At 46.7% G+C, this 13394-nt stretch overlaps 1 protein-coding gene across 1 annotated transcript in view; it reads left to right on the top strand.

The window, feature by feature from the left end:
• The window catches only part of SPAG1 (sperm associated antigen 1), an 88490-nt gene that overhangs the window by 57275 nt on the left and 17821 nt on the right, over positions 1-13394 (top strand). The window contains exons 11-13 of the mRNA XM_045287231.1: positions 319-418; positions 8968-9120; positions 11153-11319. Of these exons, the coding sequence (XP_045143166.1) occupies positions 319-418; positions 8968-9120; positions 11153-11319 (420 nt within the window). The remainder of the gene's footprint in view (positions 1-318; positions 419-8967; positions 9121-11152; positions 11320-13394) is intronic.

The following is a 13394-nucleotide window of genomic DNA, read 5'->3' as shown; positions in this document are numbered from 1 at the left end:
GCTCCCGCCGCGGTGGCGCAGGCCACCCCCGCAATGACAGGGGCCCGCCGCCGTCACTGAGGGCCCCGAGTGACCAGACCGGTTGGGGGGCCGTCCCCGGGAGGCGTAGCGCGTGCCGAGCCGGCTCGTTTGCATGCGTCCCTCCTCCGTCATGGCAATTGCGGGGACTGACCCAGCGCCCCCTCGGAGCGCTGCACTGTCAGCAGTCCGGGGCACTGCAGTGCCACCCGGGCAGAGGACATCAGTCGCCTCGTAATCTCGGGGAACCGTGGCTTTGCTGATGGATTTTTAACTGTATTTCATGAAATGTGATTTTAGGAAGTGAACATGCAGACGAGCTAAGCATCTTATATTCCAATAGAGCAGCATGTTGCCTAAAGGGAGGACACTGCAGTGGCTGCATTCAAGACTGTACCAGGTAAACTGCACGATTTCAGGTGTGTCCGGACATGTTATCATTTCAGTACGAGGAGTGCGATTTTCATATCCCCGATGCTCTGCTCCAGTGTCTAATTTGACATACCTTTCGAAGTGGTATTAATTGAGGAATAGGTCTAATCCCGAGTGTTGTCGTTTTCATGGCTACCGCTGCAACTCCTACCATTTCACATCACCCTTCCAGAATAACCCAACTCTCGGCCATCCAGTCAATTCTGACTCATAGCAACCTTTGAAGACAGAGTAGAACTGCCCACGTTAGGTTTCTGAAGGCTGAAAGTCTCTACTGGAGTGGAAACCTCATCTTTTGTGGGGCCGCTAGTCGTTTTGAGCTGCTGGACCTTCCGGTTAGTCCTCTAGTGCCACCAGCCAAAACAAACACACAGCCTTAGAGCTGATGCTTCAGGGTAGAACTGCCCTGTGAGTTACAGGTAGTCTTTGCCGGCTGAGCAGGCCAGGGGTTTTAAACGGTCGACTTGCGGATCACAGTCCACCTCTTAGTCCACTACACCATCAGGGCTTCTTACTACACCACCAGGGTTACTGCAAAAGGCTTCCCACTTGTTTCTGTGCCTCCTACTGTAACATCAGAGTAACTTTCCTAATGTAGTATATTTCTGAGACGATTTTCAAACAGGCATTCCTGTTTGTCTTCCAGATCCTCATAAATGTCACCACCTTGGCCCTCAAACAAGCTTTCTGTGCCCACCTAGTCCACTGCACCAATTTCTTACAGTCATCTCCCCAAGTTCTGGGCCGTTGCCCAAGTTGTCTTGTTTTCTGGAATGCCCTAGGGATGTCTTGCATTTTCAGTATCTGCTTCCCTGGCCATCCTAGCCAGAGGAAGGTCCCCATTTTTTGCCCATCTGTCATATTTACACCTGCCTGTACTGCCACTCTGTCACACTTGTGAGTTCTATGTTATCCACTGAATGGGTTTTAAGCTTCTTGAAGTCAGAAACCATGTCTTCTACAACTTCATACCCTCAAAGCACAATACCCACCCATGGTACTCAATAGATTATATACTGCGATGAGTGAATACGTTTACTTGAATGAAAGTATTGTTTTCTTTTGCCATTGTCTGCTTCACAAACCCTTTGGCAAAAAGTGCCTGGTTACACATCTGAAAATAAGTCATATTCTGGTGTGACCGATACAGTTCTGGTTTAGTCTGGCTGTCTGGTATTATTATCACCCTCAGAAGTCCTAGTGTGAGGACAATAAATTATGTCACCCCGTTTTATAAGGTGAATAATTTGTTATCTTTTTCCATTGGCTGTATCAATGTATCGGTGTGAGTCAACCCTTGCTAGCTGTATCTGTGGAAGAGCCCTGGTGGTGGAGTGGATTATGTGTTAGGCTATGATCCTCAAGGGTAGAAGTTCAAAATCACTGCCTGCACTGCTGGAGAAAGACGGGGCTTTCTACTCCTGTAAAGAGTTGTCTTACGATTTGTAAGCACCCCCCAATAAAATTTTTACTAAAAAAATAAAAATAAAAGGGTGATAGTCTTGGGAATCCACAGGGACAATTCTACACTGCCTTATGGGATTACTGTGCGTCAGCATTGACTCCATAGCTATAAGTGAGTTATTTGTGTAGGACACAAGGCTTGGAGAACCTCTTGGATCTGTGCCAGTTTTATACTTAAACTCAAAGTAGGTTTATATTCACTGTACCCTACTCTCGACCCCAAAGTCCATTTTCAGGATTTTGTATGCTGTCTATGTCAGTAACTGTAGATCAGCAATGAGAGAAGTAATTGGTAAACACTGAGCTTTTTTTTTTTTTTTTCCATTTTTCTTCCCTGGCAAGAGCCCGTCCTGGCACCTTTACCCCTTCCCACAATAACGAACAAGAGCTCGTGCATTTGGAGGACACCAGGGCTTTGTGGTTTGCAGCCCAGAACCTTTCAGCTCCTGTCTGTTTCTAATATAAATACTGCCCTACAGTTTTGTTGTAGGTTCTTCCAGAGTGAGTTAAAGTGGCAAGCCCTGGTGGTACAGTGGGGTATGTGTTGGGTTGCAACACCAAGGTCATTAGTTTGAATCTACCAGCCACTCCACAGGAGCAAGATGAGGCTTCCTGTTCCCATAAAGATGTGTCGTTCCCACTCATACTGACCGTATGTACAGCAGAACAAAACACTGCCTGGGTCTGCTCCACCCTCACAATTGTTCCTGCGTTTGAGCCCGTTGTTGCAATGGCTGTGTGGACCCATCTTGTCAAGGGCCGTCTTCTTTGTCACTGTCCTCCTTCACCAAGCATGATGTCCTTCTCCAGGAACTGGTCTCCTGATAAACATTTATAGCCTCGGAAACCCAGGGAACAAGCAGTTCTGCTTTGCCCTCCAGGGTCGTTATGAGTCCAAATTAACTCGATGGCAGTGGATTAGGGGGGTTAGTTAAAATTTGGGGCCCGTCAATTTAGGGCTGCTGTAGAGCTGTGGACTCACTTGATACTTAAATGAGAGCATTTGAGGAGCCGTCGTGTACTTGTTAAAATTCCTCACATCTCACTGAAGACCCAGGAAGTCATCTGAGATAGGACTCTGGCCTGGCTGCGTGCTGTCCCAGGAGCCTGGAATGGGGCTTGCCCTGGGAAAGAGTAGGAGAAGGCCTGTGAGGGAGGTTTAGGGCTTGGGAGGGTTATGGGTGGGGAGGTAGGGCATGCTTAACCTGGGTCTGCAGAGAGACAGCCTACTTAGATGTTTTCTTCAACATCCAGTATCTGAGACCCAACATAAGTGAAGCCATGAAGGGATGATTTTGCTCCAGAGCAGTGGTTCTCAAGCTTGTTTTCATGCCAGAGAAGCCATATGGTGCTTTTGAGGACATTTTGAAATCTCGATGTATTCAAAGGTACATGAACTAGGAATAATGAGCGGGAATCAGTAATCTGTCAATCTTCTCCCTACTCAGTCTCTGCCATCAAGTAATTCCAACTCACAGTGATCCTGTAGGACAGGGTAGAACTTCCTCTGTGGGTTTCCAGAACTGTGACTCTTTACGGGAGTAGAAAGCCTTATCTTTTTCCTGTTGATCAGCTGGTGGTTTTGAACTGCTGTCCTTGTGGTTAGCAGATCAACACATGACTTCAGGTAGGAGTATAGCTTCACCTCCCAAAGACTGCATGCATTTTGAAAATAGCTTATTTTGGAGTTTTGTTTCTTTGAAGCTAATTCTGCTTCTTCTTTTGAAGAGTTGTGTCCCATGAATGTTTAAGATCTGACAAATGGCAGCAGGAGTCAAATGTCTAAAAAGGAAAACAGGGAGGCAAAATTTCCAGTAAAGGGGGAGGAGGAAGTACAAGTGGAAATGACTTTCTATGCAGTGTCAGGGAAAAACAACTCATTTGATTTCACAAGTACGAGCTCCTGGGACCCACTCTTTGGCACACTGGTATTCCCAGCGGGGTGGGGGGTGGGGGGGGAAAGGGGGCGTGTTTGAGGAATCGCTATTCAGAGTACAGGGTGTTTTTTGGAGGGCGCTTTAAGCCCCTGCACCCCATCCTCACCACACTATCCCCATGTTTCTGTTTCAGACTTCCAGATGAAACATGGAAGGGGGTTAGGATGCCTGACCACAAGTCTGCATCATCGCCCCAGGTTTAGACTCTGAATTGGGACAGGGCCATCTTGCGTGGGTAACCGGCGGCATGGGCATGGAAGTCTGCTGGGGAGTAGAGGGGTCACGTGGTTGAGAGGGACAGGGCTCTCACTTCTCTCTTAATGGGGGTCGTAGTCCCTAAATGTGGTAGTTAGGTGCTACTGACCCCTGGGACAGAGTGGAGTATAGGGTTTTCTAAGCTAGAATCTTTATAGAACACATCACAGATCTTCCTCCCATGGAGCTGCTGGGGGGAGTCGAGCTGTCAATCTTTCAGTTACCAACAGAGCACTGAAACATTATGACACCAGGATGTCTTCCTCAAATCCTAAGCTAAGCTCCTTTTAAAGCAGGGGTCCAACCAATGGATCCCAGCACTCAAGATCATTGCTGTTTTTGTTTTAAATTTTAATATTTAATTGTGCTGTAGGTATACATTTGCATAGCAAATTAATGTTCCAGTCAGGCCCTTGACAAATCGTTTTGTGACATTGGTTGAGATCCCTGTGGCAGGGCTCTCCCCATTTCCATCTGTCCAGTCTCTTATACCATCTCCCACCCCCATTTCTAAGCTTTGCTTTTAGACAGCTGATTGTTCTGGAGAGCACATTCCTCGCGGGTGGGGGTGGTTATTGTCTAGGCCAGTCTATCATTGTCTGAAAGGTTGTCTCCGCCACTGACTTCAGATTCAAGTTACAAGGCTGCCTTAGGCCGGTAGTCTCGGAGTTTTTTCCAGTCTCAGACCAGTAAGCCTTGTCATTTTTATGAACTTGAATTTGGTTATGTTTTTCCTACACTTGTAACTGGGAACCTCCTTTGTGACCCTGGTCAGAATGATCAGTAATGCTAGCTGGGCACCATCTAGTGCTCTGGCTCTAGGTTAGAGGGGGTTGTGGTTCATGTGGCTGTTAGCCCTTTGGATTAATTGCTTCCTTGAGTCTTCAGTTTGCTCCATTCTCCTTTGCTGCAGACAGGAAGAGACCAATGATTTTTCCTTGGTGGTTGCTGGCAAGCTTTTAAGACCCCAGATCATCATCATATTATGATGGTCTGGGGTCATTATGAACTATGTTATGCCACTTGATTTAGCTGTCCCCTGAGGCTATGTTCCTTAGCTTTCAAGCCCAGTAGCTCAGTCCCATGAAGTGTTTGGCTATGTCTCAGAGTTGTCCCTGATGGTGCCCTTGTGTGCTCTATTTTATATATGTAAACATACATGTAGAAATGTCCACAGCCAGACTTATATGTGCATATGAGTGTGCTCCTGTATGGTCTCCCCCATCTGTTCAGGGTACACACCTCTCTTTTTATCCATTCACACATTGCCGTTCATGATTTCTCTGGCATGATTGTGGATGTTTTGGAATTTACCCAAATTGTACGTTGTTCTTACAGACCTCTTGTTTCTGTGTCTTCCTTCACCATCGGTCACTTTACGCTGGCTTCTTTATTACTCTAGGAACTTTAGAGAAACAAATCCACAGAAACTCATGTATAAGAGAGAGTTTTATATAAAGGGTAAGTGCACATCAAGAAAACATCCCAACCCAGTGATGTCCAAGCCCACAAGTCTAACATTAACCCATATGTCCAACACCAATCCACAAAGCCCTCCTCCATCTCAAAAAACAGACACAATGATGCTGACTGCAGGAGGAAAACCGAATCAGTGAACGTGTAAGCATCTCATTGCTGGCAGAGGTCTCCACACGGCTGCTCCAGCACCCAGGGCTGCATTGTTGTAGGTCCGTACGGCTTCTCAGGGATGTCTTGCAGAAAGTGAGCCTTGCCAGCTGAAGCAGGGAACTGGCTAAGGTGGCTGCACCCTGGTCCGATCATCACAAAGCAAGAGCCACAAAAACTAGCAAGGTGAGGCTCACCTAGCCATTTATTTCTCCACCCTTCAATTACTCCCACATGTGTTTATCGGCCAGATTGGCACAATAAACTTTAACTGTCATATGTACATTGTGGGAGTCTGTAGTGTTGAAATAGTTTTGTTTGATTTTTCATTGTGTTTTCCTTAAGTCGCATACCCTGATGACAGAAGTAACACAGGCTCATGGTAGAGACATTTAAGACCCAGTACAGCACCACGAAGCTAATCAGAGTCACTTACAGTCCTAACACCTAGGCAGAGCCAGACTGGTTACTTTCCAGGGAAATGGCGCCAAGGAGAGTTGGTCAGCGTTGGTAGGTGAGCTTGCGAGGCGCAGGGTTGAGACGCGCCATGAGTGTCTCCAGACCGCCTGCTGTGGGTCGGGAGCAACTTGAGGGCCACGCAGTGGAGTTTATGACACAGAGGGTTGTGAATGAGCCAGAGGGCAGATGGCTCCCATGTCATGTTTTGCAGTTTTATTATATGAGGGGGCTTCAAAAGGCTCGTGGAGAAATCCCACGGTCTTTCAATAGTCTTTCCACGAACGTTGTAGAGCCCTGCCCTTGGTGGTGTGGCAGAAAGAATTTAGGCTCTGAAGGCCAAGGCACCATGGTTTTCCCCACAGGTTTGTCGAGGGCCTCTCGGGGCTTAGGTGTGGATCTAGTTTGACACACTGGGAATATCGGGGTGCACAGGACAGAGTGGCCTTTGTAGAGGGGTCATTCAAAAGAACTGAAGCTCTGGGCCGGGGGCTTGGTGCATCTCGGTCTCCTCCCCTGCAAAGCAAGCACCTGGCAGGTTTAATGGTGAGATTTGCCACGGTTTCCTCCTCATCAGACTCCTCACAGACAGGGCCAGACCACAGATTGCTAGGACGGTTGGGACAAGTGGAGCCACTCCACGCTCGTTCCTGCTTTGCCCGGAACAACTCACAGACTTGACAGAGGGGTTACCTGTACTCCGACTTCACAAGCCTGCAAGCTCCGGTGCAGACAGTCTGGGGGTTACATGGACAGTATGCCTCCATAGGATCTCTCCAGGGGGCATATGTGTACAGCTTCAGTGAAGTTCTTTTTTTTTTTTAATCATTTTATTGGGGGCTCATACAACTCTTATCACAATCCATCCATCCATCCATTGTGTAAAGCACATTTGTACATTCTTTGCCCTTATCCTTCTCAAAACATTTGCTCTCCACTTAAACCCCTGGCATCAGCTCCTTATTTCCCCCCTCCCTCCCTGCTCCCCCCTCCCTCATGAACCCTTGATAATTTATAAATTATTATTTTGTCATATCTTACACCGTCTGACGTCTCCCTTCAGTGAAGTTCTTTCAAACCCAAGAGCACAGTGGTTTCTGTTCATAGAATACAGTCTTTGGATGGAACACTTTATTTCTGAGTCTTACAGGGCACTTTATGCTGTGAAGTACCTGCAACCGCTGTTCTAAACCAGGGGTGTCAAACTGGTGGCCCATGGGCCGCATGTAGCCTCCAAGTTAATTTTTTGTGGCCCATGATGCTCCGAAATAAAATGCAAATAGAAAAAATTGTTATGAAGAAAATAGCGCTTAGGGGAGATCAAGGCAATACCATACACATAATTCCCTCTTTAACACTTTAACCACCGAAGACGAGTGTACACGCAGCCCAGTGCCTTTCCTGGGGGCCGTGGACGTGTATAAACGCACTGGCTCAGTTCCGGCGACATTTGGAAGCGGTATGTCTGCCACTCTCGGTGTCACGTAATGTTAACAGATCCCAGTAGCGAAAAGGTTAAAAAGCACTTTGGGTTGTGCTGTTAGGAATCATACCTCGTGGCAGCGCTAGTTAGCATTTTTAGAGGGAAGTCATTATGATTGTGCATCACGTTTGTCAGCTGTCCAACATTTTGTATGTTTTATTAGTTACTTTGTTATATTTTCCGGTCACAACATAAGAGGTAAGTGAAAACTAGTAGGAAGAAAGTGCTGGTAAGTTTCGGGTAAAAAAGAATAATTTTAGTTTTATAAATACATTAAATAAAATATATGTTTAAATAAAAGCAGTTACATAGTGTTTTAATTATCCTATCCATATTCCTGGATCCTCACTCCAAAATGTAAAGTTAAAATGTGTCAGTGTGATGTGGCCCGCGTGGAACTTGCCTGTTGCACCAAATGGCCCGCGTTTTCATTGAGTTTGACAGCCCTGCTATAAACTAAAACAAAGCACAGCTCCCTGAAAACCATCTTCAGCAATCCTGAAGGAACGCCAGGGGAAAAGCCGGGCCTCAAAAGACATCCTGTGTGTTGAAGGCCCTTCTCCCGGCTCGCTAGTCTAGATTTGAAGCCCCCCTTTTCAGCAAGTGAATCATACTAAGCTTTTTTTTTCTTCTCCATACTAAGCTTTATTAAATTTGAGTGAACCGACTTTTCCAAATCAAGTCAAGCTCTTAGCTTTCTGGATTCAGGTGCCTTCTTACATACACAGGTGCAACCCAGGCTTTCCTCTTTAATCCAACAGTAACAAGCATCTGTTGAAAGTCAGCTCCACGCCTGGGCCGCTGCTGGATTCTTCCGGGGCATAAGGAATACCGGGTGCTCCCGGCACCAAGGGCCTGGGTACTGCCCTGCCTCTCTGGCATGCACCAGCTGTCCGAAGTGGAATAGTTGGTGTGTACCCATTTGAGAGTCTTTTGTGGCTCGGAAACTCAGAGTGGCCGGTCCACCCTGTCCTAGAGGGCGGTAAGGGTCGCTGTGAGTCGGCATCAACTCGATGGCAGTGAGTTTGGTTTTTATGTGGCCCAAATGGTTGAGCATTCAACCGCTAGTGGAAAGATTGACAGTTCAAACCCACCAAGAGGTCCAGGCCTGGCAATCCACCTTCCGGAAGTCCACAGGCCTGGAAATCCTACTCAGGTGTTCAGCTTTGCCCCCATGGTATAACCACGAGTCAGAGTCCACACCACGGCTACTAGACAATGCGGCACCCACCGAGTTCAATGTGAAGGAGCCCTCTGCCGTGGAATAAGTCACTGGTAACGTTTTTACTTCTTTAGGGCTCTGGAACTGCAGCCGTTCTCAATCAAGCCTCTTCTGCGAAGAGCAATGGCCTATGAAACTTTAGAGCGGTATCGGCAAGCCTATGTGGACTACAAAACGGTGTTGCAAATCGACTGTGGAATCCAGGTCGCAAATGACAGTATTAACAGGTAATCTCGCCTGACACAGTGATGGAGGTAGATTTTTTTTCCCTCACCCTCCTTCAAAAAGATGCCTGTGTGTCGTAGACATGTCTGTGCTCGCTTTCACGTGAGCGACTGCCTGCCTTTTTTCCACACCATTTCCACGTGCCACTCCCTCTGTAATGTAACTTCTGGTGATCCCTTAGTCCACTGGTTCTCAACCTTCCTAATGCCATGACCCTTTCATACAATACCTCAGGTGGTGGTGACCCACCCCCCCCAACCATAAAATGATTTTCCTTGCTACTTCATCATTGTCATTTTGCTACTGTGATGAGTTGGGGGACCCCTGTGAAAGGGTCGTTTGACCCCCAGGTTGAGAACCGCTGCCTCAGTACATGTTGAATTGTTCTCACGCCGCTTTAACTTGTTTGCTCTCTGGAGGGTTCATTTCCATTCAGTGGAGTGATCTTGTGTTGGCCTCACCCCAATGTAGCTGAGGGGCCCGGATGGTGAAGTGGGCCACGCCTCGGGCTGCTGACCAGGAAATCAGTAGTTCAAAACCAGCAGCCTCTCTGAGAGAGAAAGATGAGACTTTTTGGTCCTCTCAAGAGCTGTAGTCACAGTCTTAGCGGGTAAGTCGGAATCTTCCTGATGGCAGCGCGTTTGAAGTGTAGCTTGTATCTGGTGCTCAGAACACACATGTTTACTTTAGTGTTTGTAACTATCTGTGGAATCAGGAAGGTTTATTCTTCCATTGATGCCATAAATCAGCATTAATTGCAGCATTAGATCCAAAAATGTAAACTTCCTTTCTGAATCGTTGCAGGTGTTCACTGGTACTGCGTCAGCCTGCGGAAGCGCCTCTGTCTCCCTCAGGAGCGGCTGCTCTTCCTGTGCTCTCCTGAGTAGGCTCTGCTGGGATGGGTGTGGGTTTAGAAAGTTGAAATAGCAGGGAATTTGGATCCATTAGATACAGTGACCTGTTTACCCTCTGAGTGACAATGGGAAGGCAGGAATTTCCAGACTTCAGAATTTCTGGTCAGGTGACACTTGGAAACTACTAGATGGATTCCCTTTCTGGTTCTGCCTATTACTGCCTGCTTGCATTTGGCCCAGGGCATGTCCTCAGCTGTCTATGTGCTATATATACTGTGGTCCACTCCCCCCACCTCCCAGAAAAAAAGACAAAAGGGGGAAAAAAGCATGCATGGTCTCTGTGGTAACTAAATCTGGAAACTGAGCACAAGACAGATTTCCCCCAAGTGTGAGATGTTAGACAGTGAGGTGAGTCACAGACGGGTCAGGCTACCTGTGCCTGTAACCTGTCCTCGCAGAGATGGGATTCTCACATTGAATTGGCATTTCAGTTCAAGAAACTGGGGGACGGTTGTGTGTCAGGTTTGTATGGGCTGTCATTGTGTACAGCCTCAACACTGGGGTGATGGGACTTGGACTGCCTCTGAGAGTAGTCAGTTTGATTTCGTTGGTCTTGCAGTTGTCGTAGACTACAATATTCCATTCCTTCATCTGGGAACATAGGTGGAGTCTTTTAGAGATGGGGAAAATACAGGGTAAGATCGTAACAACCACATGTAAATGGTTTAGCAAAAGGCAACATCAGCTGCAGGGCAGCTAAGCCTCCTCAGCTAACTTGGTCAGTCTTGTACATTTATTCTCAAGGTCTGTGATCCATTCAATACTTGTATTACATATTTGGGGGAGAGAGCATTTCTTTTAGGGTTCCTAAATTTTAGTTTCATATTTCACGTTTTCAAAAGTTTAAGACGTTATGATAGATACATAATTTCTCAACTTCAGAAATAGTCTTAATTTTTGTCTTTTAACTAAAAATAAAATGGCCTGAAGTTTCCTCGTGTGTGGCAACTTTTGGAATCTTTTAATGTATGTGCAGCTGCTCAGGACTATATATTTTCTACGAGGATGTACACGTTTGCAAAGCATTCATGAATCTCACCCTGGATATTGATTGACCTTCAATGAGATATCTAAAGCTGGGCTTGCATGATCAGTAACGGAAATTCCTTTTCTTGTTTAGAATTACAAGACTTTTAATGGATCTGGATGGACTAACTTGGCGAGAGAAGCTGCCACCCATCCCAACAGTGCCCACTTCTATGCAGGTGCGGGCATGGCACCCTGCAGCAGAGAAATCCTTGGCCAAAGAGGGTGATGCCAGCAGCCTTCACCAGCCAGGCGTCCCAGGTAACGAAGCCCGAGCTCGTTTCTTCTGCAGGCTCGTGTGTGTGTGTGTGTGTGTGTGTGTGTGTGTGTGTGTGTGTGTGTGGTGTAAAGGAGGATTAGAACATCAAGTCTTGTTATCAGACTTGTGCTGCACTTCCTCTTCCCCTTCTCTTAGTACACAGTCTTTATCCCCGCCCCCCCCCTGGAGACCATGGTTTATTTTTGGTAAATGCCATTAGTAATGTACACAGCTTTACCCCCGAAGCTCACTCTGCAACACTTGAGTCTTAGAAACAGGTGACAATTGGAGGAAGAAAAAGAAAATCACTCATTTTCAATCCTTTAATAATGAATGTTCTCTTCCTTTGAGGCTCTCTGACCTTGGGGTATCTGTCGCTTTCCGTCGCAGGACGGATAACAGGGCTAAGCCCATAGGGAAACTCAGGAAGTTCAGATGCTTCCTCACTCCTGTGTGCAGGGCTTGTTTTCTTGATAACAGGCACTTGTTCTGCTTGGAATAAACCAGATACCACGTGGCCGTCCAGTTGCGTGGGGCGCGTGGGGAAGCGAGTGTGCAGTCTTAAGAAGTTGCTTCGCATCTCCAGTGCTCTCTGTACCCGGCAGGGAGGAAATACCAAGAACCATCTCCTGGGATTGCCGTCAGGGATCAGCGGAGATAAAGTTTGTAAAATACTTAGCTCTTCCGGTGGCCTTGTAAACCCAGTAACCAGTTGTTGCCAGGCCAACTCCAATTCACGGCCACCACGGTGTCTTAGAATCGAACTTTGTTCCAGAGGGTTTTCAGAGACTGAGTTTTTTTGGAAGTCTTATCACCTGGGCTTTTTTTTTAAGGCATTTCCGGTTGAACTTGAACTGCCAACTTAAGATAGCAGGGTTATGAGGAGGCTAACAAATGGAATGAAAAGATAATGGAATTCTGCTCTAAGCATTTTGAAGCCCCCTTACATTAGAATAAGAAGTAATACGATTGATGTGCTTAAAATACACACATAAACACACACACATATACACAAACAAATTTGTACTAGGAACCTCCTACTCTATATCCTTGTTTATCTCTGTTCCCACAGTGCCTGCCTTACTACTTTATGCATAGTTATGTGTCTTAAGAACTCTTGTTTTGTGAGCTGTACGACCAGGGAGGCCTTGTTTCTTTCTCTCCCTGGTTTCTTCAGCAACATCTCAAGTTAGACTCCCTCCAGAAGAGTCCCCATGGCTCCTGAGCCATGATACCCAAATGGCTAATGTTAGACCCTCATCCCCCTCTTGCCTTAGAAAAAGGAGGCATGCAACATCTGCCAGTGCCTTTGGGTGATAACAACACGACACCTGGCAGTACAGTGACTTACACATTGGGCTGCTGACCATGAGCTCAGTAGTTTGAAACCACCAGCTGTTCCCAGGGAGAAAGACAAGACTTTCTACTCCCCAAAAGAGTTGCCCTCTTGGAAACCCACAATAGCAGTTCTCCCCTGTCCTATAGGATCACTGTGAGTCAGATTGAACTTGATGGCAAGGAGAGGCCCATCATGACAATCTCTGGTTTCGAGAGTCCACTATGAGTGGGGCTCAAAGTATTTCCTTAATTCAGGGTCACTGTTTTATTGTTAAGCATGTTATATCCATGCCATAGATATGTGATAGAAAAATCAGAAGCACACATATTAGCAGCTCTTTTTGACATTTTTTCTGTTTCTATTTGCTTGCTAATTATTGGTGAGAGTGGATACTAAACTCACTACTCTCCAGTTGATTCTAACTCAGTGATCTTGTGGGACAGCGTAGAACTGTCCCAGAGAGTGGGGGATTTAACTGTGAACCGGGTGAAGGTTTACAGAGCAAAGCAGTTTTCCATCTAGCAGTTTACACGTACTTTGTAACAGCAGCTGCAGCAGCACCCTCTCTGCTTCCCTGTATCCACTCACCCTTCTGTCCTGCCCCTGGCTGCCCTCGAGCTTGGTTGGGTGCAGATTCTGCCCTTTGGTCTCATGTGGTTACTTGTTCGGAGGAACACGTTCCTCCTGAGAGTGACTGTTCACCTTCTAAGCCTGTCTGTCGTTTGAGTAAAGGGTGGT

The sequence above is a fragment of the Echinops telfairi genome, unplaced genomic scaffold (assembly GCF_000313985.2).
Source record: "Echinops telfairi isolate 266 unplaced genomic scaffold, ASM31398v2 ScPeMD7_1;HRSCAF=3_0, whole genome shotgun sequence".
Classification (NCBI taxonomy): Eukaryota; Metazoa; Chordata; class Mammalia; order Afrosoricida; family Tenrecidae; genus Echinops; species Echinops telfairi.
This window is presented reverse-complemented; position numbering and strand designations above follow the sequence as displayed.